This window comes from Carcharodon carcharias, chromosome 8 (genome assembly GCF_017639515.1).
Source record: "Carcharodon carcharias isolate sCarCar2 chromosome 8, sCarCar2.pri, whole genome shotgun sequence".
In the NCBI taxonomy this organism is placed as follows: domain Eukaryota; kingdom Metazoa; phylum Chordata; class Chondrichthyes; order Lamniformes; family Lamnidae; genus Carcharodon; species Carcharodon carcharias.
This window is the reverse complement of record NC_054474.1, coordinates 176,025,404-176,053,321: the sequence shown is the minus strand read 5'-3', so window position 1 is coordinate 176,053,321 and position 27,918 is coordinate 176,025,404. Positions and strand designations below refer to the sequence as shown.

Below are 27,918 nucleotides of genomic sequence, written 5' to 3'. Positions count from 1 at the left end.
CCTGTGCTTAGCATCCATCTAAACCTGGCCTCTCCACTCCATCATGGTGAAGGACATCCTGGAAGACCACAGATGAGTGTTCCTCCCCTTTATACAGGAATGTACATGGAGACATTGTGCATTGACTGGGTTGATGAGAGCCATGAGTGAGAACCATCCTTCAGACACTATTCAGTTTGCCTCCATTACTCTTGAGATGCAATAGAAAGACCACTGCCTTGGCATCATAGAAAGACTTACCACATAAGCCCCTGTCAGCCATGATCATTTACCCGGAGGAGGAGGTTTGGAGTCAGGACATTGTTGCTTCCCACCACCTGTGCCCCTTGGAGGCCTCCTCCTCCCTCCCTCCCTCCTTTATCCCCTCCTCTGACAGCAGAAGATGCCAATCAGCACACAATACACGGCGGCTCCAAACCTTGCTGGATTCTCGCTGGAATGTGACCCATGAGTAATGGAGCAATGCTGGTTTAATAGGTATTGGGAGCCCAAGAGTAGAACTTAGCTCTGCCTGGTTCTCAATGGAGTGGACTAATAATTAAGAAGGTGCTCCTTTACACACCCCAAAAAAACGAAGAATAAACTTCTCCCACCCAAAAGACTCTCCTCCCGGATCAAACGCTTGAGAGGTTTTACGAACTACGCAACAACTATGACAGCTTCAGCATGGTGCATGTGTAGTTTATCCATGTGTCAAGCATCTTCTATTATCCACCTGTTATCTACCAAGATCCCCATCATCCTACACAATCACTGCCTTGTCATTCCTTTTCAACCTCCCCCAGTTACCCTGGAACCTATTGTAATGTATGTGGACATCCCTGCTCATCCCACTGAGCCCATAACTGTCAACATGCCCTTGCCCCTCCTGAGACTGACTCCCTTTCTCAAGACCAACTGTACCCTGACTTTCCGCAACCCCCAACCCACTATGCCCCTAGCACATTCATCCTACCTGATCCAATTCCACCCATCCCCTCACTCCGACTGTCACTGTACCCTCTGCCTCCCAATACCATCATTTAAACCCTTAGGGCCAAAAGCTTGACATCATTGACCCTATCCTTTAGACCCAACTATCTACAAGGCTCAGTGCCCAGAGAGCCCATCCACTACCCTACAATGGGACCAAGGCATGCAAGACGTTTTTACCCTCCTAACACTGCCCCAACACCCTCCAAAACAGTGCCAGTCAGTGTTTGCCTTCCCTGGACACCCTTCCCCACTGACCCTGCCTCCTTTGTGTACCCTCTGCCCAGCTTGGACTACCAGCACCCGATGTCATCAATAGGCTGATGTTTATGAGCGGTCCCAGGGACAAGGCAGCGGCTAATTACTGCAAATTCCAGGAAGAAGTCTACCTCGGCAGGTGCACTCCTGAGGTAAGGGGACCAAAACCACGCACAGTACTCCAGGTGCCATCTAACCTAACTTCTTTACAATTGAAGCAAGACTTCACTGCTCCTGTGCTCAAATCCTCTTGTGATAAAGGCTAACATTCCATTAGTCTTCCTACTTGCCTGCTGTACCTGCATGTTAGCCTTCAGTGACTTATGGACAAGGACACATCTACACTTTCTAATCTCTTACCATTTAGGAAATACTCTGCACATCTGTTCTATCAAAGTGGATAACCTCATATTTTTCCACCTTATATTCCAACTGCCGTGTTCTTGCCCACTCACTAAATCTATCCAAATCCTCCTGTAGTCACCTTACATCCTCCTCATGACACATATTCCCACCTACTTTAGTATCATCCACCAAAATTGGAAATATTGCATTTGGTCCCCACATCCAAATCATTGATATATATTGTGAACAGCTGTTCTTTCTGTCAGCAAAGAACAGGATCCTGTGTATTAATATATGCAGCTGCCAGTACACAAAAATGTGCCACACTGACAATCTTAAAATTGGTTGTCAGCGTAATTCTTAGCACACTTGAGGATGATTTAGCAAATGTTGTCCACATCCAATGTTGGACACTGTTTTGAGTTTAGCAAGCATAGGCTGGTTAGGTATGGTCTATACCCTGCCCTTTGCAAACAGTGCCTGGGATATGCTGTTTGACACAAGCCACCAGTCTTTGTGACGTATGGCTTAAATCCCTAGCATCACACTGGCGTTGAAATTCATGTAACAAATTACTCATTTGTGTGATAGGCAGAGTGTCTTTTTGGCTTGATAGCAGCATCCTGTTAGTGGTGAAAAACACAATTGTGCTGCTACTGCCACTGCATAGTGGCAGCGTGAAACAGCTAGCTTCACCTGTTGCTCAAATTTTTCAGATACTTTGCCCTTCCAGGGTAATCTGAGGAAGACTGGGCACTTTTCAGGGCTGAAAGTGATGGCTTAGGCCCATTCATGAGTTTGCGTGATATACAACACAGAATGATCTGATCAGGGTAGCCATTATCCCACAAGATGCTTTTGATGTGCCCTATTTCAGCATCAAGCTTGTATGGTGAGCAAACTATTTACAAGGTTTCTTGCAAGACCAATCTTATAGCATGTGGAACTGTAAGAATCCCAATGCGTACATTGACCAGTGAAAGGTAGGGTTGTGGTAGCCAGTGGTAGAGAAACCCACTGGAAGATTTCTCAACTAGTACGCCAAGGAAGAGGAGTTAATTTGACTGCTCCATTTCAAAGGTGAATTTGAGCACAGGATGGAGCCCATATAAGACGTGTAAGGAAATTATTACATGCAGCTGCAGATTGAAATATAGCGAACATACCATCCACATATCGAATATATGCGAGGCGTAGGAAATTAGGTATCATTCCATCAAAGACACATTTCTCATGAAGCCCAGCAAAGATGTTTGGCAGAGCTGGGCCTAGAGGGAATCCCTTGGCAACACCATCTATTTGGGCAAACATGGTGTTGTTAAAACTGATCTTAACTGCGCAAGTTGCCGAGTTCATAAGTTCAATGAATACTGGTTCATGCAATGGTGGCTGGTCCAGGTCACCATGAAATAGTGCTGCAGCACAAATATCTATGGCTTCCTTAAGTGGAACATTGGTGAATAGGCTAGCAATGTCAATTGAGCACATGGACACAGTATCGCTATTGATATGCAAGTCCTATATGGCCTTTGCAAATGTGAAGGCATCCTTCACTGTGTATGTGGGAAACTTGGTCAAAACTGGTTGTAACAACTTGCCCAACCATTTGGCAAATTCATGTTGTGCAGATCTGGTCCTAGATAAGATAGGGCGTAAAGGGACATCACTTTTCTGTGTCTTGGTCAGCCCATACATAGGTGGATGCAGCTAAATTTGAGGGTGAACCCTGTCATATATATCATGCAGCAGCTCTTCACTCTTACACAAATCCAGAAAGTGTTTTTTTTTAAGCTTACTTTCGAGGAAGGCTGTCTGGTAATATTCAGCGGCAAGTCCAATGGATATGAGTTTGGAATCATCAATAAGAATGGCGTGCATTTTGTTGATACAGTCACATTTGTTAAGGATGACTATTCCCGTTCCTTTGTCAGATTTACTAATGTGTTTCCCCGGGTTGGTTTTAAGGTTTCGCAACACTAAGACACTTGCACTGTGTGTGAAAGTCAGACAGGTCATTCAGAATCCCACAATATGTGTGCGCTAGATCTGCTAGGCGCACTTTGAAGGACTCAGCATCTTCAGTGGACACTGGTTTGTGGCGTGATAGTTGGGAGTAGAGGAGTTCGAACTCAGAAAATACCTCTTCCTGGTTGATTGGGATGAAGGCACATTAAAGTTGAAACCATGTGCAAGACAAATTCCTCGCTTTGAGGTACATGGTCAGAGAGATTTGTTGTGTGTTTAGTGGCATCATTAATTGCTTTGCCAAACCGCTTCCACTTAAGTGAGTTTATGGTGTGGACGTGTTTCAAACGGCCACTGTTTATGGTGTGGTCATATACTGAAGCAACATAGCAGCATAAATGGATCAAATCAAAAAATGAAAGAAATTTGCACATCTCAGACCAAGCACAGTGTAGGACATGGTGTAAATTAGTAACCCAATTACCAATCTGTTCAATCTTATCTCACATAAACGCTCGCTTGATCATGGGACTGTCTCGCACTTTAGCATTACCAACCAGCCCGTGCTTGCAAAACTCAAAACAGTGTCCAACATTTGATATGGTTCCACGATTGGACAACATTTGCTAAGTAATCCTCAGTGTGCCAACAATTATGCTGACAACCAATTTAAGATTGTCAGTTGGGCTTGCAATGTGGCACGTTTGTGCATACTGGAAGCTACATATATTAATACACAGGGTCCTGTTCTTTGCAGACCGAAAGAAAGTGTACACACAAGATCACTTAAACAGTGCAGACTAAATCTATCACTTCAAGTTACCAAACTCAGCTGCATCACAGCTCGAAGCTGTTGATGAGGAGCAGAACTCTTTGACTCCACACAATAAGCTGCTCAAAGACATGCAGAAATATTACCATAGAGACCTGGCAGTCAACTGTGACCTATTCTTTCAGCTACAGGGGTTAGAAACACCTTATGAAAAAAGATTAAATGCTCTTAGGATGGAAGCAAAATTATCCTCTAGAGAGCATATTTTCCAGCTTCCTTTCCTTTGGACTTTGCATAATCTAGGCATTGATCCATGTTAATTTATGTTTTATACAGGTACCTGGTTTTAATCACGTTATGCACCCGAGATAGAATAACAATTCAAATTAATTTACGGTTAAAAGTGTCTACTGCAATGCTTTTAAAAACTAAATATGCTCCATTTGTAAGTAACCTGGGATCACTGAAGTTTCATTAATCAAATTTCATGCTTCTGGCATGGCTTCTTGGCTGAACTGTGATAACATCCTATACTAATTATGAAAGCGAAGGTATGTATAGTTTGAATGAAAAGCTTCCCAGGACAAGAATCCTGTGGATTTCTTTGATGTGTATTTTTATCTTACCATAATATGTTGGGGGTAACCTTTTTGAGAATGTGGAGTATGACAGTCAGTCAAAGCCACAGGCCATGGGGTAAGTGAAAAGATTCCCTTTTACTCTTGGTTTCTGTATAACATTTTTAATCTAATTGGTATTGGAATTATAAAATGACATAATTTAATAGATTTTTTTTTTACGTGGAGCTTTTGAATTCTTTAAAATATATTATACCAATTGTCTTTCAGAAGCAGCATAGTCACTCTGTCTCTAATCATTAAAAGTAAAACGTTTATTTGAAATGTTCTTCACAGAAGTTTCTTTTTCTACTGATAACTTGTCACTAGGGTTTTGTTGAATGCAATTCCAATAAATAAATGTCCTACGGTTCAAAGATAACTCCTGGCACTAGAAATGCAGACAGTTTAAAGCTCTTCACTCTGTTCAACCAGCTTATACACCATAAACTGTCCTGTAACTTGCTAATTTCTTAAATCAATCATCATTCAAAATAAAACACAGAAATTGATATAGCTGTGATTGCTTTGTAATTTCTGGATTATTATGCGATTTGTTAAGTTTTTAACAGTAAAGCACATCTTCAATCATCTTTAAGTGCTAAAGCAGCAATTTTAATCTTCTCATTTAGTTCTTCTGGTGATTTCAGCAGTTCAGCTAAGCGGCTGTGAGACATCTCAAGCAGCATTCCTAAAAAAGATAGCAGAAGTATTAATGCTATTAAAAGGGGCTGCGTTCTTATCAAGATCACCATAATGTTAAGTTGATGCCCAGACCCTTAAGTACTGTAAACATTTTTAATAAAAATGTTAATGGATCCGATAGCTCCTTAACATTGCACAACCACAATTTGAAATGAGGCTAATATCCAAGGTATTTTATCAAAAAATTCCAACGTATGATTAGTATAGCACCTGAGAAACCTGTGTGTTTTCTTTACAAAGTCATGGATTCTACTGCTGTAAACATTAAACATAAGCATTTTAGTGATCCCATCAACTAAGACAATTTAAAGCCACTTATGCTTGTACAGCTCCTTTGACATATGCTCCTAAAGCTTAATGACCATCAATTTTGTACAGTTTATCAAGTAGTCTGTTTTGTTTTCACAATGACATGCAGATAAAGACATTTTTACCACTACCTAAGGGAGTAAGAGTTATATGTAGGCTTTGATCACCAGCCTGAGATGATGTTTTTTGTACTTTGAAATGTTTTGAGATTTTTGACTATTTGGACTAGGAAGGATAACATGATTAAGATGATTCCATTGATTAGGTTAAGTTAAATAAACCCACAAAAAGGTCCACAACAAAAACTGAAAATGTGATTTTTCCGTGTACCAAATGAGCCTGAGACAGAGGGTGGGCTAAGACATGCCGTGAACATTACCCTTCAATGGCTTCAGTAACCAAACTGTCTGTAATAAGACTACCATGTGACCCCAGACAAACTTCCAACCACATATTTGCACCACCCCCATGACTAGCTATTTCCACCTCTGTAATATTACTCGACTTCATTTCTGTCTCTGTTCATGTGCTGCTGAAACCCTCAGCCATGCCTTTATTACCCTGAGATCCCACCATTCCAAGGTATTCCTGGCCTGCTTCCCACATTCTACCCTCTGTAAACCTGAGGTCATCCAAAACCATGCTGCCCATGTTCTTACTTGCACCATGTCCCATTCTCCTGTACTCACTGACCTACACTAGCTCTCCATTAAGTAATGCCACAATTTTAAAAATCTCACCCTAGTTTTCAAATCCCTCCATAGCCTTGCCTCCCCATCTTTCTGTAATCCCCTCCAGCATCACAACTCTTCGGAGTATATATACGCTCCTTATTCTGGCCTCTTAAGCATTTTAAGTTCTCTACCACTGGTGGCTGTGCCTTCAGCTGCCAAAGCCCTAAGCTCTGAAATGTCCTAAATCACTCTGTCTCTCTACCTCTCTTTCCTCCTTTAAAAATCATCCTTAAGACCCACCTCTTTGGCCAAGCTTTTGATAATCTGCCCTATTACCTCCTTGCGTAGCTCAATGTCAAATGTTGTTTTATAATGCTCCAATGAAGCACTTTGGAATGTTTTATTACATTGAAGGCACTATATAAATACACATTGTCGTTGCTGCTGTTAAGATCAGCAGGGCTTAGTTGCCAAAAACCTACACCTAGGACAACAATAGCAGGTTTAGTTACCAGTTCAACTGGCTAATCTCCAGACAGAGAACTGGGTGGTTCAGTGGTTCAAACTTTGGTTTCCCATCTAGCTAAGGAAGGTTGACCAGTCTGTAGAAATCTCATGAGGAACTCAAGACATAGATGAGAAATCCCCGCTTACATTTAGTGTCAACTAGAAATTTCAAAGTAATCTGATAATGACCAGATAATCTGTTTGTGACGTTGGTTAAAGGATAAATATTAGCCAGGACATGAGGGAAAATTCCCCCTACTCTCTTAGAAATATTGCCATGGAGTTTTACATCCAACTGAGGGTGCAGGTGTGGCCTCAGTTTACAGTCTCATCCAACAATGCAGCACTCCGTCAGCACTGCACTGGAATGTCAAAGACATCTAAGATGTGAAGAAAAATGTATAAAGAATATAATTCTATATGCAATAAGGGTCAGAATTTTTCATAATGTCTTTAATAATTACATGTACCTGTTATCCTGCTAGCATGTTCACTGTATTTTGTATTGCTGATATAACAATATAACTCCTCTCCTATCTTTTCAGTCTCACTGTCCAGATCACTTCCATCTTCATTATTCAGCAAGTCAGAATTCTGAGGAGCTGACTGAGAGAGTGCTGCCTGTGCTTTTTCAACAGCAGTTTGTAGTGCTAATCTGTCAGTTAGCAACATCTGAATGGCTGAAGGATCCAGTTCCAGTAGCATTCCTAAAATCAAAAATGGCATTAGGCCCTTGACAAATTAGAACCATTTAGAGTACAGAATTTGGTAGATGTAGATTCTAAAACAGCAAATAGCCTCACCAACATTAATGGCATGGATAGCTGCACAAAACGCATTTTAAAAGTATTTGCAGTGACAAAGACAGGCAATATGTACTTAAAATTAAGATCAAATTTGGAGTCTGGCTTCATCCGACAATAATAATTATAATTAATGATAATAACAATAATTTGTTCGCATTTTAATTCATAAAGTGAAATAATTCCTGCATTCAGCGTTCATCTTATATCATGCTGCCGCTAAGGGAGACTTGGCCTTGAGTTTTCATAACACAACTTGATTAGTTTCATAGTCTGTTAAAAATCACAGGTATTTGTGCAAAAACACTGGCTGTTGGTCTCATCTGGCCAAGTATTAATGTTCTTTTGAAGCAGTGTAAGCTCCAGCTGTGTCTAATTAACAACTGACATTCCAACTGGACGTAACCATGAGGATCAGCATGTCCGAGTCATAACAGCCCGAGAGCATAAATGTTATGGTGGGTGCACTGTATGCTCTGCCACTAGACATCACAATCCTATTTAGTAAATACAATTATAAAGGCATGTTATAGATTTCTGGGGTAGAATATCATCTTACCAATTTTGTTTCCACTATAAATTCCTTTAATCCAATACTATACACCCAAAATCAGATGGAGAATCCTAAGGGGGCACTTCCCTTCAGGATCCTAGGTCTAACAGATGCTCCGGTGTTAAATAAATGTGCTGGGGAGATTTTCATAATATATTAAAATAACCAGTTTGTCTGAAGACAATGATCTTGTTTCTTTAGAACATCTCAAGCTGAGGTCTAGATATTTTACTGCTCATATTCAGGAAACCAAATGGACCTACTTCAAAATCAATTTGCAGCAAGATTCCAACTTTTAATTTAAGTCCTCATACAGAGAGTTATCAATCTCCCCACAGAATGTGTGGAAGTGTCATATGGTTTCCCTAAAGGAAGAGACAGAAGTTGTTGCATGTCTTGCACACACTCTGCTATCTGGTTGGAGATGGTGGTCAACATCCCCTGCCTGTTCATTATACAGTGCAGCTTGGCCAAATAAAGCTGAGGGATAGAGATGAAAAGCTGGAAATATAAATGTGTATCAAAAGAGCGCTGAGAGCTTCTGTTCTCCCACCTGTAATCTTAAAACAAGTATAGTAGCACAATAGGGTACTAGACTAGCAACCTAGCAAAGCCCACCATGACGCCCTTTGGAACTGAACTGCACAAATCTGGTACAGTAATTAGTTAGTTAACCCTGGAAAGAAATACTGTGTTGGTATCAAAACAAATGATTAACTACTGTCTTTCAGAAAAGAGAACCTGCCACCCCTACCTGGTCAGGGGCACGTGTGGATCGAATCTACATTTTGTGGTTAACTTATAATCTGTCCAGTTCTATACACTTTTTCCCAGTTTCAGGTAATAGATTGCAGGGATAATGATTAGTAATGAGCTTGATTTCTTTTGGAAAAATTGCTGTATCCGGAACTATTAGTTAGCAAAATATTTCATTGTTCTAAAAGCAGGCAGAGCATCCTCCACTGATGTTAATATTAAAGATATTTACAAGTTACTTGAAGGTGGACTTGGATTCAAACAGGCACCTGTGCTCTGTACTCTGGTTGATGTAATGTGTTCAACCATAATCTGTAACCTCATGGTTAGGCATAACCCCCACTCTACCATTACCATCAAGCCAGGGGATCAACACTAGTTCAATCAAGAGTGCAGGAGAATGTGCCAGGAGCAGCACCAAGCATACTCAAAAATGAGGTGTCAACCTGGATGAAGCTACAACTCAGGACTATTTGCATGCCAAACAGCGTAAGCAGCAAGTGATAGACAGAGCTAAGCAAACCCACAACCAACTGATCAGATCTAAACTTTGCAGTCCTGCCACATCTAGTTGTGAGTGGTGTTGGACAATTAAACAACTCACTGGAGGAGGAAGCTCCAGAAATATCCCCATCCTCAGTGATGGAGGAGCCCAGCACATCAGTGCAAAAGATAAGGCTGAAGCATTTGCTACAATCTTCAGCCAGAAGTGCCGAGTGGATGATCCATCTCAGCCTCCTCCAGAGGCCTCCAGTATCACAGATGCCGGTCGTGAGCCAATTCGATCCATTCCACATGGTATCAAGAAAAGGCTGAAGGCACTGGATATTGCAAAGGCTATGGACCCTGACAGTATGCCGGGAATAGGGCTGAAGACTTGTGCTCCAGAACTTACCACACCATCAGTCTATTCGTGATCATCAGTAAAGTGATGGAAGGAATCATCAACATTGCTATCAAACAGTACTTGCCTAGCAATAATCTGCTCACTGATGCTCGGTTTGGGTTCCACCAGGGCCACTCAGCCCCTGACCTCATTGCAGCATTAATTCAGGCATGGACAAAAGAGTTGAATTCCAGAGGTGAGTTCAGAGTGACTGCCCTTGACATCAAGGCAGCATTTGACTGAGTGTAGCATCAAGGAGCCCTAGCAAAACTGGAGTCAATGGACCCAACCATCTTCAGCTGCTTCATCAATGACCTTCCCTCCATCATAAGGTCAGCAGTGTGGATGGTCGCTGACGATTGCACAATGTTCAGCACCATTCACGACTCCTCAGATACTGAAGCAGTCCATGTCCAAATGCAGCAGGATCTAGATAATATCCAGACTTGGGCTGACAAGTGGCAACTAACATTTGTGCCACAACAAGTGTCAGGCCACGGCCATCTCCAACAAAGAGAAAACAACCATCAACCCTTGATGTTTGATGACATTACCATCGCCGAATTCCCCTCTATCAACATCCTGGGGGGATTACCCTTGACCAGAAACTGAAATGAACTACCCATATAAAGACTGTGGCTACAAGAGCAGGTCAGAGGCTGGGAACCCAACAACAAGTAACTCACCTCCTGACTCGCCAAAGCCTGTCCACCATCTACAAGGCACAAGTCAAGAGTGTGATGGAATACTCTCCACTTGCCTGGATGAGTGCAGCTCCAACAAGATTCAAGAAGCTTGACAGCATCCAGGACAAAGCAGCCTGCTTGACTAGAACCCCATCCACAATCATTCACTCCCTCCACCACCGACGCACAGTAGCAGCAGTGTGTACCATCTACAAGATGCACTGCAGGTACTCACCAAGGCTCTCTAGGCAGCATCTTCCTAAATCACGACCGCCACCATCTAGAAGGATAAGGGCAACAGATACATGGAAACACCACCACCTACAAGTTCCCCTCTGAGCCCTCAACATCCTGAATTGGAAATATATTGCGTTCCTTCAGTCACTGGGTCAAAACCCTGAAACTCCCTCCCTATACCATATGGACTGCAGCGGTTCAAGGTGGCAGCTCACCACCACCTTCTCAAGAGCAATTAGGAATGGGCAATAAATGCTGGCCTAGCCAGCAACACCCATGTCCCATGAATGAATAAAGAAAAAGTAGAAAACTAACCTAAGTTTCTTGAGAAACACCAGGTTCAGGTGGCAAATTGAATACATGGTCAACTCTTACACAAGGTGTTCTTTCTTCTGATTTTAATATTCTACATTCTGTTCTATATAAATACTGACTGCAGCATAAATGCCTACCAATGTGACTAAGCAGGAGTTCACTTCCAATGGCAATGCCCAAAATTCCTTTTGTAGAGAAGAGATAATTCTGTCTATAAAATTATTGATAACACTGGAAAGGAAAGGCAAGCCACAGCAAAGCTCTGACACACAATTGTGACACACTCAAGAAAGCTGGTATTTAAGGCTACTCTCCACCATATGTCCAGTCTAAAAATCATGGACCTAAAATAGTTTTTTTAAGTCACAGATAAGGGACTTGACTGATTCCACTTAATTACAGTATTTTTCACCATTCCATTTTCCAGTAAAGTCATAAAAAATTCCAAGCAATCGCGCTTAATAATTTGGCCTGTGGGGGAAGAAAACTACTTTTGGTCAGCCCTACAAAAGGTACTTGCCTTCTTTCCCTTATTTTCAGTTTTGACAAAAGTCTTTACCCAACACATTTAGTCTATTCGCTCTTCCGATGCTGAAGGACCTGCTGTGTATTTCCATCATTTCCTACATTTATTCAGTGACGGTAAAGCAGTTGGGTTAATTGACTCAAACAATCCTAACTGCTAACCATCCTGCAGTTTTTTTTAAATTGCAGTTTCTGCAAAATTACTTGGATTTGCTCAATTGATATCTCCATTGGAAGCATCTTCGTCCATTAAAGATTTTTGCTATTAATTTGTCATGGTGAAAATATATGCGAATTTATATCAGTATTTCTTGAAGACTTGATTCAGCAAGAAAATCTTGCATTTATATAGTATCATGCAATTACTTTTGAAGCGTAGTCCACTGTTGTAATGTGGGAAACGGAGCAACCGATTTGTGCACCAAGAGCAATGTGATAAAGGCCAGATAAACCGGTTTTCTTTTTTAAACATGTTGATTGAGGGATAAATATTGGCCATAACACTGGGAACAACTCCCCTGTTCTTCTTCAAAATAGTGCCACGTGAACCTTTTACGTCCACCTGAGAGGGTGGACAGGGCCTTGATTTAACATCTCACCCAAAAAAAAAAATTTCCAAAAGCGCAGCCATTCTGCAGTCAGTTTAGATTTTTGTGCTTGTCTCTGGAGTGGGCCTTGAACCTCCAACCTTCCAACTCAGAGGCAAGAATGCTACCAACTAAGCCACAGCTCTCACAAATGTACTTCAATTTCTAAATCAAAATGAATGACAGGATTCACATTTAAATTTTCTATTATCAGGAAATCATTGCCATATCTCCAAGATCCAAAATAATGACAATTGGAAAGTAGTGCTATTTACAGAAGATGATGTTTTGTTTTAAAAAAAAGTGACATAGAGAAGATAATTCCTAACCTGGGTGAAAAGTTTGTAATTGACAATGAAATAAGTTTTCAAATCTTTAGAACTCCCGTAATCGTGAGCCTGTTGCATTAAAGTAGTCTGTCAATGCTCCTGCTGTTCAACAGATTTGTCACCCCACAAAAATTAATTCATAGATTCAAAAGGATAGGGGTTCCCCTCACCAGTGATGTAAGCGCAGTTCTGTGGATCGATCTTTTCTACTTGTTCAAAAATCTTCTCTCCCAGCTTCTCCTTCACATCATCAAAATCTGAATTGTTGGACATTTTCCTCTCATTAGGCATTTTTCTAAAAATGTGAAAAGCATTGAATTTTTGAAGTACTGTGCACACAGGATATTGTGCAAGATGCTTGCTTATGTCTCTTAACTTCATAGTAACATAGCTAGCATATTGTAAAATAGTCTTATATTGTTTTTAGAAACAGGGACAGCAGAGTGGTCTGTTTTAAATTTCAATGTGCTGACAACAATTTCAAGCATTTGAAAAGCAAACTTCCATTTTTAGTCCCTTGTAAACCATTAGCTCAAACAATTTTCTTCTCTTCTCTCTAACTTTGTGACCCATGGGGCAGCCCGTTTCTTCCACCATTTTAAGACTCAGCAGGTCATGGGGTCAAGCAAGGCTAGGGTATTCTGTCAATCACTACACAGTAAACCAGAATGTAAAATATTCTAAACAGAGTTTGCATTTATAATACACACAGACTTACTGTTCAAGCGCATCCTGTGCAATCTGGATCTTTTGTTCTAACAGTTGCAAGTCACTGACCAGCTTCTTCACTTCATTCCGTCCCATTTCCAGTAGCATACCTATTTAATAGGCACATTAATAAACCTGCATGCAGTACAATTAGAAGTATTTTAATTTGTGTTTAAACATTAACTTCAACTTGTTTTGCAACCATCTCCCTACATAGTTCCTGTATCCAACCTAATGTTTATTCCATTCAATTCAAAATTGATTACGATAATTCCATCTTTATTCAAGGTTAGATCAAAAAATCTGATTTTCTAGACCATTCATTATTGTCCATTTCATTTCAGTTCAGTAGCCTGTCAATCCTATTGTTGAATAGATTTTTCATCCTATACTGGGGTGGCCAAACCACGGCTCGTGAGCCACGTGTGGCTCTTTTAAAGACAGAGTGCAGCTCAAGAGGCAAATGGTTGGCTACCACCCGATTTACAGCCCTGTCACTTTTTGAAATCCTGTCCAGAGTTTTTTTTTTAAAAAGACTGTTCAGGAAAGAGTACAAGGCTAATTTCTAAATACAGGATAGTTGAGTCAAGGAAACAATGGCTGTTCAAAAACGGACACAAACAGTTTCACGGAGAGAACTGGAGAGCTTTGGGTTTCCGCCAGACGAAGGGCTGTGTGACCTGTGCCATTTTGGAGCAGCCTACCTGGCTCCCTAACCCACCTTCTCGCTGCTGACCCTCCAACTTGCAGCCTCCATCCAGAAAAAGGAAGAAACAGCTTAACACAGAACACAGGAATGTAAGAATCTACTGTATTAGGGCGCAGGTGCTCTGATTCAGATTTGTTCTTCAGTAGGTGGTTACAACTTCTCCCCATTTCGCACGCCCCCTCCCCTGCCCACACCCCACTCCTGTCCTTCCCCCAAGTGTAATCGGTCCTTTTTTTAAACTTCTAGACTGATTCTCCACATTGCAAGAGAAGGGCTGCCAAAACTAGTTAAGTAGTGAGCATGTGCTAGCTCTGATGTGTCTCAGTGAAGCAGTTTTGTTTTGTCTACCTCTAGCAGTGATTAGCCCTGATAACTGCAAGTTTCATCTTAAGGGATATAAACTATTAAGGCTTTCCCTCACAAAAGTGTGTGCAAGAATAGTAATAAAAATATGCCTGTAAAGGTTGCCCGTGTCTTGCAGCTATCAAATATCTAAAGATTATCATATATGGCTCCAAAGTTCAGAGTTTGGCCACCCGAGTTACACAATATAATCTTATTATTCTTTGAAAATATGGTCGAGTTCCTTTCACCAGAAATGATTCAATCATGTATCCAGATTAATAATTATCTCGCTTAATATCTCTTTTTAAAAAGCCTTTTGTTAGCATTCTTTACTTGCTACTTATTTTAGTTCTTTAGACAATTTGTTCTGAGACATTTTCAGTTAACGTATCTTTTCCCTCATTTGGAATTACTGGATCTTAAAGAAAGTTTGCACAAAACACAGAACTTGAATGATGAGCAGACAGTATTGCAATGGAAGCAAAAGCAATCCAACAACCAGCAGCTGGGCATAAATAAACAATATACTGCACCACCTATATCGCAATCTTTTTTTTTGAGAAACGGTAAACAGTTTCGTACTGGCTAGCCAAGTTGTCAATGATAGCACTCTCATCGTTAAGTCAGAAAATTTCGGGTTCAAGGCCCACTCTTGGCGATCGTCCAGATGAGGCATTAGACTGCAGTCCTATCTGCCCTCTCAGATGCACATAGAAGATCTTAATGGTACTTTTCAGTCAAGAAGCATAGAGGAGTTCTCTGGGTGTCATGATAAATATTTATTCCTCAAGCAACAGACTATCTGCTCATTTATCTCATTGTTCTGTGTGAAAATTGGCTGCTGCATTTCCCTACATTAAACAGTGACTCCACAAGTATTTCATTAGCTCTAAAGCACTTTGGGATGTGCTGAGGTTGTGGAAGTCACTATAAATGCAAGTTCGTTCTTTCTCATGGTTCTTATGAATTGAATGTCCATAAATAATGCTAAGGTACAAACAAAGACTTGCAACTAACCTGAAGACCTTTATCACATTTTGCCAACAATCGGAGAGTACTAACTGTTCATGAACTGCTAAATTGAACGCGAGTAAATTATGGAATCGGGATAATTTGTTGGTGTAACATGTTCCAGTTTGACCTTCAATAGTGAAGGCTAGAATAACTAAATCCCGAATAATATACAAACATATGAAAAATGAGCGACAGGAAAAGACTCACTGGTCCATACAGCCTGTCTAACATAATTCTGATGTACGGACAGTCAAACTTGCATTTATATAGCACCTTTTACAACCTCAAGATGCCCCAAAGCCCTTTATTGTCAAAGAAATAGTTCTGAAGTGTTGTCACTGTTACAATGTAAGAAACATGGCAGCCAGTTTGTACACAGTAAACTCCAACAAACAACACCATGATAATCACTCAATCATTTGTTTTTAATGGTATTGATTAAAAGATCAATATTGGCTAGGACACTAGGGAAAACTTCCCTCCCCTTCTTCAAAATAGTGCCATGGGGTCTTTTATAACAACCTGTGAGAGCGGGCAAGGCCTCTGTTTAATGTCTCATCTGAAAAATAGGACCCCCGACAGTGCAGCACTCCCAAAGTACTGTACTCATGTGTCAGTCCAGATTTTTGCAATCAAGTCTCTGGAGTGGGACTTGAACATTCTGACTCGGAGGGAAAAGTGCCACCAACTGAACTACATTGTGTACAACACATTTCTTTTCCACTGTAAGAAAAAAAAGTACACTGCTGAATTCCAGAACAGAGGGTGTTAGCATTTCTGCTCACCAAACTTCTGTCAGGCACTGATGTTAAGCTCTAACATTGTAAAAAGAAAACTCTCATAACTTCAAATAAAATTTTTGATTTCACAAACATTTTTATAATTGAAGGTGGCAATCTTTTAAATTGTATTAACCAACCTGTTATTTTCTCACTGTGCCCAGTATTATGGATATCCACCAGGTCATACAGCTTATCGCCTAATGAATCAGTAGAATCAGAATCCGTATCATCTTGCGCAAGTTTAAACAGACTGGAAACCAAACAAATATTTGTTTCTCAAACATCAAAATTAACACCATTATAGATGGAAAACATGAGCCATTTTGAGATTAATAAGGCACATTAAAAAGCAGGAAACTACAGGCCAATTAGTTTAACATCTATCATCGGGGAAATGCTAGAAGCTGTTATTAAAGATGTTATAGCAGGGCACACAGAAAAGTTTAAGGCAATCAGGCAGAGTCAACATGATTTTGTGAAAGGGAAATCCTGTTTAACCAATTTATTGGGGGTTTTTGAAGGGGTCACATGTGCTCTGGATAAAGGGGAACTGGTGGATGTACTGTACTTAGATTTACAGAAGGCATTTGATAAAGTGCCACATCAAAGGTTATTGTGGAAAATAAGAGCTCACGGTGTAGGGGGTAACATATTGGCATGGATAGAAGATTGGTGGCTAACAGGAAATAGAGTTGGCATAAATGGGTCTTTTTCTTGTTGGCAAGATGTGACGAGTGGTGTGCCACAGGGATCAGTGCTGGGACCTCAACATTTTACAATTTATATAAATGACCTGGATGAAGGGACAGATGGTATGGTTGCTAAGTTTGCTGATGATACAAAGATAGGTAGGAAAGGAAGTTGTGAAGAGGACATAAGGAGGCTACAAAGTGACACAGATAGGTTAAGTAAATGGGCAAAGACCTGGCAAATGGAGTATAATGTGGGCACATGTGAAATTGTCCACTTTGGCAGGAAGAATTAAAAAAATACATATTATCTAAATGGTGAGAGATTGCAGAGCTCTGAGATTCAGACGGATCTGGGAGTCCTAGTGCAAGAATCACAAAAGGCTAGTATGTAGGTACAGCGAGTAATTAGGAAATCTAATAGGATGTTATCATTTATTGCGAGAGGAATTGAATACAAAAGTAGGAAATTAATGCGTCAGTTGTACAGGGCACTGGTGAGACCACACCTGCAGTATTGTGTACTGTATTGGTCTCCCTATTTAAGGAAAGATGTAAATGCATTAGAAGAAGTTCAGAGAATGTTAATTAGACTAATACCAGGAATGGGCAGGTTGTTTTATGAGGAAAGGTTGGACAGGATAGGCTTGTATCCACAGGAGTTTAGAGGAATAAGAGGTGACTTAAGATCTTGAGAGTTCTTGACAGAGTGGATGTGGAGAGGATGTTTCCTCTTGTGGGAGAATCTAGAACTAGGGATTATGGCTTAAAAATAAGGGGTCACTCATTTAAGACAAAGATGAGGAGAACTTTTTTTTCTCTCAATGAGTCTTTGGAACTGTCACCCTTAAAAGGCAGTGGAAGCAGAGTCTTTGAATATTTTTAAGGCAGACCTATAGATTCTTGATTAACAAGGGAGTGAAAGGTTATCGGGGATAAGCGGGAGGTTACAATCAGATCAGCCATGATCTTATTGAATGGCGGAGCAGGCTTGAAGGGCCGAGCGGCCTACTCCTGCTCCTAGCTCATATGTTGCATGAATTCAGTTTTAAAAAAAAGTTATTCAAGCATTGAAGAGTACCAGCAATCTAGCAACCACATGATGGACAATACTAAGTAGTAATACTTAATACTAAGTAGTAATCGATCTCACACTCTAAAGCTGAACTGTACTCAAAAGGTCCACAAGAATTACTTAAAAGTAAAACAAGCTAATTATCTAATTTAGTTTACAGTGAAAATAATTAGAAGTGTCATTAGCTTCAAATCTCCTCATTATGAACATAACACTCCCATGTACCATTTATTTATGTCTTGCCATTTCTCTGTGGAATCCTGAAGTGTGTTAAGTGCTTTCTGAAGTCCAGCAGACAGAAATTTCTCATCCTGTATCATCTGATCCAGCACAGGAACTGGGAGTTCCAACAGCATCCCTGTAAGAGGCTCAAAACAAAAAGACACTTGAGCTTTTTATATAAATGCATGTATTATTTATGCCAAGGTATTTTAATGCAATTAAAATAGATATTTACACCTATCAGAAGTTAATTTGATATTCATGGCTAATTTTATGTTTTACCACTAAGCAGTAAGAAGATTAAGAGAGTCTGTAATGTACTTACTATTTTGTTACAGTGAATCCTCATATCCTCAAATTGTTACAACCATGAAAGGATCTCCATTTGTTACTAATTTCACACAAACTTGACTGCTGTTAGGCTGATCCTTCTGGTCCTCTTTTGTCTACCTCATAACAAGCCTTTCTTTCTTCAGGAATGCAGCTAATTGCCTCTTGAATGATGTTTCACTGTGTTCACTTCAATGCCCTTTCATCACAACTTATTCCACAATGCTTCTCAACTTCGCGGAATAGAAATGCACAACTATCGTTCCCATTTCTAACTTCCTCATTTTGAACCAGGGCTCCTTGTATTTCAGCCTTCTGCTCAAGTGAATAATTACTTGAATCAATTTGTTAGTCCTCTTCATAAACTTTAATGTTACAGTAGGACCACTTTGGAGTTTTTCCCCCAAAAAATATACAAACTAGGGATGTATTCCCTGGGCTTTAGAAGGGATAATTTGATCAAAGGTTTCAAGGATATTATGGAGACCAGGTAGAGTAGCTAAAGGGAACCTATTTTGCTGGTTAGGGAGTTTATAACTAGGTGATCATGGTCTAAAAATTAGAGTTAGACCTTTCAGGAGTGAAATTGGGAAATACTTCTACATGCAAAGGGTCAACAGCAATTGATGCTATATCAATTGTTAACTGAAAATCTGAGATTGATAGATCTTTATTAACCAAAGATATTAAGGGATATCCAGCAAAGTAGAGTATGTGGAATTAGGCTGCTGATCAGCATGATCTCACTGAATGGCAGAACAGGTGTGAGGGGCTAAATAGCCTACTCCTGTTCCTCTATTTCTCAGCCCAACTTCTTTATCCTTGCTTCCAATTAGTGTTTCTGATATCTATCTGCTCAAATCTCAAGGGCTATAATATCTTCCCCAAGGTTCTTGAAATGCAATTTAACCAGTTATTCACACCTATATAACCTATTTGATTTCTATTCTATCCTGTGATAATATTTCACAGCATCTAATTTTTCTGCATTACTACAGAGTTAATGGGGTCATTGATTTATCCACATAACCCAAGGATTGGGTTCCTGCTCACTACCATTTTTGACAGTTCAATTTAACCCACACACCACATTTTGGTTTTATGCCTCCATGCCAACTATGTTACTTAGCTATAGTGAACTACGTATCTTAACCAACTGACCGTTATACAAAATTCTTCTGATTCCTTTGCTTCTCTTCTGGTATTATCTACAAGCTTGGAGGTTTTGCAGGTGATACTTTAACACACATCAGGCCTCTAAAATATATTCAGGATCCCAAGAGCAACCCCCCCCCCCACCCCCCTACATATAGTACAGGGTGAAAATAAAGCGGCTGTACCTGTAAGTTTTATGGCCAGTTCCGGGTGTCGTGGAGAGATGGCATTATAAAGTTTTTCACCTAGTGTGTTCTGTTGCTCCATTGGTTACCCATTTAAAACCATTTGGAGGGAAGCCAGGAGGAGAACGAAGGTGTGAGCTTCCCTCAGCCAGGTTGTCTTGTCCTCTTCATGGGGCAACTTGCAATGGGCGCCTCCTTCAAATTCACAGCCTCACTGTCCCTGTCACAGACAAAACCAAAACCTCAGACTAGTCACACAACTGAAAACAGGTCAGTTGCTCACCCATCCCCTGACTGTCTGTGGACAATGTTTCTGCCATATTTCCCTGTATAACAAACACTGAACGACCAGCTTCTGATGGAGGGGGAGGGGGGAGGGGGAGGGGGAGGGGGAGGTGCAATGAACCCCCCCCCTCCTCCATCCCCCGCCCCCTCTTAAACGTCTTAAACACAACAAAACCTTTTTTAAATCCTGTACATTCGCAGAATTACCTCTTGTTTTAAACAAATGGTGGAATCCAGAAAAAAAAAAAGAAGCCGCCCTTTCCAAACAATCGCTTCACTCTGGTTTAGACCATGACAACAGCCATGTCATCCCGCCGCGCCGCGCCGCGCCGACCGCCGATTGCGTCATCAACGCCGATTGCGTCACCTCCCCCCGCGTCGCGCACATTACGCGTCATCTCCGCCGATTGCACCTCCCCTCCCTCCCCCCTCCCCCTTTCTCCTCGGCCGGCGAAACACCCCGCGACCCCTCCGCGCAGGGAACAACATAGTTCCACACAAACATGCCTCAGGTGAAGACCGCGTCACGCGTCCACCAGGCCGCCGTCCACTTAATCGAGAGACATGGCGGACTGGGGATCCCGTTCAGGAAGAAGAAGAGATAAATGTCCGGCGGGCGGCGGGCGGCGGGAGACGGCGCTGGATATAGTCCCGGGCGGGCGGAGGGAGTGTCGGCGGGCGGGGTGTGATAAGGCGGCGCGCGGCGCGGCCTCGCTCTTTCCAGCGGCGGCGGCGACGGGAGCAGGTGAGGGGCGGGCGGCCTCCGGGATTGGGGCGCGAACACCACCCACACCCCCCACACCCCCCACACCCCCACGCAGCCGGCTTCCCCACCCGGCCCCGCCCGAGAGCCCAGGCCAGGAGCGTCCGCCTGTTGGTGCCGGCCAGGCCGCACCTTGGGCCTCGGGCTCAGTTAGGACCGAGCGGGGGGGGGGTGGCGCAGTCGGGCCTGGACCATTCGGCCCAGCCCCAGGGTGGGCGAGCGGTTGGTTACCTGGGCGAGGGTTTGGTTTTGGGGTTGAGGGGGGGGGGGGGGGGGGGGGGGGGGTGGAGAGAGAGCGGCCGATATGTTCCCGAGGGCTCCGGCCCCATGTGGCCGCCTCTGGCCAGGGCGGGCGGGCGGGGGGGGGGTTGAAGCGGTTTCAGAAGCCGAGCCCTTGTCCTGGGAGGGGGCGTGTGGGGGAGGGGAGGGGGGTGTGGGGGAGGGGAGGGGGGGTGGGAAGGGGGGGGTGGGGGAGGGGAGGGGGGAGGGAGGGGGCTGGGGGAGGGGAGGGAGGAGTGGGGAGGGAGGGGGTTGAAGCCTGAGCGGGTTCAGAGGCCGAGCCCTTGTCCTGGGAGGGAGGGGGGGGTGGGGGAGGGGAGGGGGGGTGGGAAGGGGGGTGTGGGGGAGGGGAGGGGGGGTGGGAAGGGGGGTGTGGGGGAGGGGAGGGGATGGGAAGGGGGGAGGGGGGTGGGGAGGGAGTGGGCTGGGGGAGGGGAGGGAGGGAGGAGTGGGGAGGGAGGGGGTTGAAGCCTGAGCGGGTTCAGAGGCTGAGCCCTTGTCCTGGGAGGGAGGGGGGGTGGGGGAGGGGAGGGGGAGGGAGGGGGTTGAAGCCTGAGCGGGTTCAGAGGCCGAGCCTTTGTCCTGGGGCGGGGGTGGGGGGTTGACTGGCCTCCACCTCGGGCCTGGCCTCCATTGCCCGTCACTGGGGATCCCGGGCCCGTGTTGAGCTGCGAACTCAGCTTGTGTGTCTGTGTCTGTCTGTCCAGGTGGGTTAAACATGTCAGCTCATCTCCAGTGGATGGTCATCCGGAACTGCTCCAGTTTCCTGATTAAAAGGAACAAGCAGGTCTACAGCACCGTGAGTACCGAGCCTTCCAGCAGCCCGTCCTTTGATGTTTAAATCCAGTTCATGGCGATTTAACGTTGGGGTGAAGCCTCAGCTGGATTTTGGGCTTTGCTTCCGTGCACCATTATTGTCGCAGCTTTGTGCACGGGGTTGCGGTCAGTCTGTGTGCGGTTGGGGAGCGGTTGACTTGATTGCTTTTGGGTTGTGAGGTTGAAAGATTTAGTGGATCAAGGCATAGGTGAATTCTCTATTTTTGTTTCTCCCTTGGGAGAGTTTGTAAAAATGTGGACAGCTCTCCCTGATCTGACATTTATTCTTGGGCCATTCTGGTGACTTTGATTATATTCTGGACCCTAAACCAATGTCATAGCTTGATTATGGGGCTGATCTGATGTCTTTCTTACGAACCTCTGCCGGCTGCTGCTCTTGATACACCTGCTGCCCATTTGTACTCTCAATAGTGCAGGAATAGACAAGTGTGGTTGCTGAGTTTGATTCCCAGGTTAAGGTATTGCCATGACACGTGTGTTAGTTTTAATTCTATTATTGGGGCTACTGATTTGTGGTAGGGTGTAGTTCTGCAGGCATTAATCACGTCAGTATTTTACCATGATGCCACTTTAACATCTGAAATTATTATTTGACTTGGAGTCATGCTGAGCACGCACCAGCTCTATCCTTCCTGGCATCCAGGACTTCTTTCTATACAAAGTTTCTATACCCATTTTGCTGTTGAAAGCTCTATCAGATACTTCAGTTACTGTACCAGTGACACTTAGAACACAAGAACTAGGGGTAGGCAGTTCAGCCCTTCCAGCCTGCCGCACCATTCATGAAGATCATGGCTGATCTTATTTTGGCCTCAACTCCACTTTTCCACCCTCTCCCCATAACTTTTCAACCCATTAATTAAAACTCAAATTTATTCAGCGTCCTGGCATCCACTGCACTCTGATGTAGTGAATTCCACTGATTCACAACCCTTTGAGAAAAGTAATTCCTCCTCATCTCTGATTTAAATCTACCACCCCTAAGCTAAAACTATGGGCTCCTTGTTCTAGAATACCCCACAAGGGGAAACATCCGCTCCACGTCTACTTTGTGTCTCCCCTTTAGCATCTTATATACCTCAATTAGATCTCCTCTCATCCTTCTAAACTCTAGTGAGTATAGGCCTAAGTTGCTCAGTCTCTCCTCATAAGACAAGCCCCACATCTCTGGAATCAATCTAGTGAACCTCCTCTGAACTGCCTGCAGTGCAACTACATCCTTCCTCAAGTAAGGGGACCAAAACTCTGCACAGTACTCCCGGTGCAGTCTCACCAATGCCTTGTACAGTTGCAACAACACTTCTGTATTTTTATACTCTATTCCTTTAGTAATAAATGCCAAAATTCTATCTGCCTTCCTTATTTCCTGCTGTACCTGCAAATTAACTTTCAGTGATTCATGCACGAGGACACCCAGATCCCTCTGCACTGAAGCATTCTGAAGTTTCTCTCCATTTAAATAATAAGTCGCCTTTTTATTCTTCCATCCAAAATGGATAACCTCACACTTATCCACGTTAAACTCCATCTGCCAAATTTTGGCCCATTCACCTAACCTGTCCATATCCATTTGTAAATTTCTTATTTCTTCATTGCAACCTACTTTCCCACCTATTTTGGTGTCATCTACAAATTTAGCTATTGTACCTTCTATCCCTGAATCCAAGTCATTAATATAGATTGTAAATAGTTGGGGCCCAAGGACCAAACCCTGTAGCACCCCACTAGTTACAGCTTGTCATCCAGAAAAAGACCCATTTATCCCAACTCTACTTTCTGTTGGTTAGCTGGTCCTCTATCCAAGTTAATATATTACCCCTAACCCCGTGTGATCTTATCTTGTGTATTAATCTTTTATGTGGCACTTTATCAAAAGCCTTCTGGGAGTCCAGATATACTACATCTACAAGACCCCCATTATCCACTTTGCTTGTCACATCTTCAAAGATCTCCAGCAAATTAGTCAAACACAATTTACTTGTGCTTTTTCAGCCAACTGCATTCTCTTGGCTGGTTTAGTTCCAGGTTTTGTATTACAACTGAAATGACTTTTGACAGGGCTTTGTACTCAATTAATCAATTCTTGAGTTATCCAAAACTAGTTAATCATTTATGGTACAGGAGGAGGCCATTTGGCCACCCAAGACCATGCCAGCTCCCCACGGAGCAGTCCAGTCAGTTCTACTCCCCTCTTCAATCCCTGTAGCTCTGCAAGTTTATTTCTTTCAACTGCCCATCCAATTCCAATCTAAAATAATTGTTTCCGCTTCCACCACCCTTGTGGGTGGTGAGTTCAGGCCATTACCACTTATTATATCTTTTTTAAAAAGATTCTTCCTCACATTGCCCCTGCATCTCTTGCCCAAAATCTTTCATCTGTATCCTCTAGTCCTTCTAGTTGTGCACCTTGTTATTAATATCTATGGTTTACTATATATTGCTTCCCTGTGTCTAAGATTTACGATCACTTGTTGACAGAATTAATCCAGAGTCTTGTTAATGTGATGAAATGAACGTTGTGCTCCATTTTAAAAATCTTTTTGACACTCTCTTGTACCTGCGATACAGGAGCCCAACAACTTGAAGTCCAGAAACTCTTTCCGTTACAATGGGCTTATTCACCGCAAAACTGTAGGTGTAGAGCCAGCAGCCGACGGAAAAGGAGTGGTGGTCGTCCTCAAAAAGCGGGCAGGTAGGTTGTGTTGATACTTGTGAATTATATGACTACACCTTGTATTCTGTGCATTTCAAGTAGTTGGGTATGCCCATCGAGTATGAATTGCTGTAACTGGACAGGAGTAACTGAGTGCTTTGACAATTTTTTTCTCTACTTTCTCCCAGACATTTAATTACTGTATTCTATTGAACTTTCTATTCAGTGGCTGAATAAGATTAATTTGCCAATTCTGCTCTTTAGGTAGTCTCTCAGGCTGCTTTTTAGCCTGAGACACCATCTCTGAATTGCCACTCCTTTCCCTATTCAGGCCTGTTTGAGTAAGATTGTCTGGTAGTCTGGCCACTTGCACACTGCTTCTGGTACTTCATTTTTTTATTGCTTTCTATTCAGTTTTGTGCACTTGCCTATTTTAGGTCAACGCAAACCAGCGACATCCTATGAAAAGATCACCATCAACAAGAATGGCCGTGCTACCCTGAACAGTTTGCGACACATCATCCGTAAGAACAACTACCGAAAGGATCTTCGCATGGTAAGAGAAGTTTGATACTATACGCACAAACTCCAGCTACATGACTAATGAAGCTAGTCGAGTAATTTTGATTCTGTTTAATGCAGCAGCTGGTTAAAATATTTTTTCTGCATGATTTCTTTCTCAGCTGAAGCTTGTCTTTGTGCTAATTTGCAGTTCCATGGGCATCCTCTGTTGTTGTGCCCAATTAACCACTTGTGTGCACACTGCTCTGTTTCTGCCCCCTTCTCACTTTAATTCTTACTTGGCTGAGATCAGCTGACTTTGCACACACTACAATTGGAAACTAAGATGTTTTCTATAGCTGAGAATTTGTCCGCTAAGCCACCAAGAGACCTCTTTGAATTCAACAGAAAAAATCAGATGAGAACAGCAAATGCCTTTGTTTCAGTTTGCAAAAATCAATTGTAGTACTTAGATGGGATGTTTAACCCCACTGGTCAACAGAGGTGAGTCTTCAGTTTAGTCACCTAGTTTAATTGCATTTCCCTACTCTTTCCCTTTTAACTTATAGACTCTGCTTCAACAATGATTTGTGACTGAATTCCATATTCTTTAGAGAATGTTTTCTAACCTCGCTTGTCTTTAATTCAATTTTAATTTGTGCCTCTTCATTACCTAGCTGACCACTGGATCTATCATTTACTTGTACTGCTACTTTTTTTAGTGACACTTATCTGCACCATGATTTTGTATTTGGCTTCTGCCTTTCACCTCTAGTCATATGGTGCCACTCCCCTTAATTCCATGCATTATTACATATGCTGTTGCTATAAATCACTTGTGAAAAGTTTGTCCTGGAAGTTATAACCCTGCAGTTTATTGAAAATAAGTTGACTTTATGATGGTGGGTTTATTTTTTTCCAGGCTGCACTTCGTCGAGCCAGTGCCATTCTGAAGAGTCAGAAACCAGTTGTGGTCAAGAAGAAGCGCACTCGGGCTACCAAGAGTGCATGAACTTGTAAAAGATTTGACATGATTCATAATAAAGGAAAATTTTAAGTAGCTTGTTCTGTGTGCTTGTGTTAAATGAGCTGCTTGTGCTTGGGACTAGTATCACTATCATGGGAACTTGCTAACTGTCTTTAAGGAATCATCAACTCCATTGATGGACTGTTTCCTTTAGGTCAGGAGTCTTTTTTTTAAATTAAATTCCAGAAGAATGTGCATCATTTAGATGTTTCCCTTCCAAACATTGGAATCTTGACTTCCATCATATCGAACTGCACTTGGTTTACCTGCAAGAATGGAGTTTGGCTATTTACAATCCATATTAATGACTTGGACGAGGAGACAGAGTAATGTATCTTAAGTTTAATTAAGGCAGAGTTGGACAGATTTTTAATATACAAGGGAGTTGAGGGCTATGGGAGGTAGATGGTAAAGTATAATTGCGAGCACAGCCAGATCAGCCGCAATCTTACTGAATTTGAGAGCAGGCTCGAAGGGCTGAATGGCCTACTCCAAATAATTGTACACATCTCTACGCAAAATATTTACACATTTACTGGAAGTGATAATGCTGCTCTGGCTGTTACTTTTTTCTTTCCAACTTATATTCAAATACATGCTGACCATTACTTGAATATAACACTTAAGCAATAATATGCTGATCTGCTTTACCACTGGGAAGGGTAAGTGTATATTTTCCAGAAGTAAAGCCTTCCCTGTTGCCATCCCAGTCAGCATTTTGTGTTGTCAACAAACATTAGATTTCTTAAAAGGTATTTAACTAGTGTTACACCATGAAATATGCTTGCAATTGAGCAGAAATGTCACAAGATAAATGGAAGGAAACTTGTTTGGCTATCCAGCTCATCTTTGAAACATACCTCTTTGAATTAAAATATCCAACTCCCTATGAAATAATTCAGTTTGCATCTACTATCCCAGGCATTGCAGAATTTCCTGTTACAATAACTAAGCTTGTTCTTGTCCCACTTTGTTCCAGTTCTAATCTTGTCTACGTTCTCCAACTTATTGCATTTATCTTGTTGCTTTTAAGGTTCTTTGTTATTGTGCTCTTTCTGAGAATTTTTTTCTCAACTTTCCCAAATAGTTCAGTCACTTGATACTGACCCAGGGACAGTGAAGAAATGTTAATTATCGTTCCAAGTTAGGATGGTGTGTGATTTGGAAGGGAGCTTTCAATTGGTAGTGTGTATGACCATGGATCATAGCCCCAAATTACTTATGGACATAATGAACCAGTGAGATTTTTCTTTTTTTTAAAGAAAATAGGATCTACAAACAAAGGCTGGCTAAGACAGTAAAGTTACTACTTGCTGGAAAATATGTAGATTACAATTGATCAACTAATCCAGAGAGTGGAATGTTGCACCTAAAAAAAAAAGTGTCAAGGCCTACTTTAGACAGAAACACTTCAAAGGAAAAGCTGTAATGCAAAAACTGAACTGTAATCTGAGGTTGCAGATATAATGAAGGCCTAGAACATCAACTAGGTATCCCTGTGCCTTCATTGCTGGAGGGAAGTCACAAATCAGCAAAGCCACAATTGAAAAGGAAATGA

At 42.1% G+C, this 27,918-nt stretch overlaps 2 protein-coding genes across 4 annotated transcripts; one reads left to right on the top strand and one right to left on the bottom strand.

Annotated features, from left to right (window-relative positions):
- Positions 1-5,183: 5,183 nt before the first annotated feature.
- LOC121280686 lies at positions 5,184-20,632 on the bottom strand. 3 transcript variants are annotated; one of them, XM_041192778.1, is made up of 8 exons: positions 20,508-20,632; positions 20,016-20,235; positions 18,349-18,481; positions 16,497-16,609; positions 13,520-13,619; positions 12,972-13,096; positions 7,595-7,831; positions 5,184-5,620 (listed from the first exon to the last, which is right to left on the bottom strand). In XM_041192778.1, the coding sequence occupies exons 2-8, from the start codon at positions 20,095-20,097 to the stop codon at positions 5,514-5,516; spliced, it is 897 nt and encodes a 298-aa protein (XP_041048712.1). In that variant the 5' UTR covers positions 20,098-20,235; positions 20,508-20,632; the 3' UTR covers positions 5,184-5,513. The 3 variants fall into 3 exon arrangements, with proteins under 3 accessions (XP_041048712.1, XP_041048713.1, XP_041048714.1); XM_041192779.1 differs by lacking the exon at positions 20,508-20,632 and having other exon boundaries at positions 20,016-20,373; XM_041192780.1 differs by lacking the exon at positions 20,508-20,632 and having other exon boundaries at positions 18,349-18,491; positions 20,016-20,372.
- A 344-nt stretch (positions 20,633-20,976) lies between these two features.
- rpl28 (ribosomal protein L28) lies at positions 20,977-26,393 on the top strand. Its single transcript, XM_041192834.1, has 5 exons — positions 20,977-21,045; positions 22,050-22,141; positions 24,748-24,871; positions 25,270-25,388; positions 26,256-26,393. Exons 2-5 carry the CDS (start codon positions 22,061-22,063, stop codon positions 26,343-26,345), a joined length of 414 nt encoding a protein of 137 aa, XP_041048768.1. The 5' UTR covers positions 20,977-21,045; positions 22,050-22,060; the 3' UTR covers positions 26,346-26,393.
- Positions 26,394-27,918: the final 1,525 nt, after the last annotated feature.

Coding starts and splice junctions, on each gene's coding strand:
- LOC121280686 (XM_041192778.1), bottom strand. CDS start 20,097: ATGGAGCAACAGAACACACTAGGTGAAAAACTTTATAATGCCATCTCT. Junction 18,482..20,015: donor ACTGGCCATAAAACTTACAG/GTACAGCCGCTT, acceptor AGCCTCTTACAG/GGATGCTGTTGGAACTCCCA. Junction 7,832..12,971: donor GAACTGCGCTTACATCACTG/GTGAGGGGAACC, acceptor TTTTGATTTTAG/GAATGCTACTGGAACTGGAT.
- rpl28 (XM_041192834.1), top strand. CDS start 22,061: ATGTCAGCTCATCTCCAGTGGATGGTCATCCGGAACTGCTCCAGTTTC. Junction 24,872..25,269: donor CGTCCTCAAAAAGCGGGCAG/GTAGGTTGTGTT, acceptor TGCCTATTTTAG/GTCAACGCAAACCAGCGACA. Junction 25,389..26,255: donor ACCGAAAGGATCTTCGCATG/GTAAGAGAAGTT, acceptor ATTTTTTTCCAG/GCTGCACTTCGTCGAGCCAG.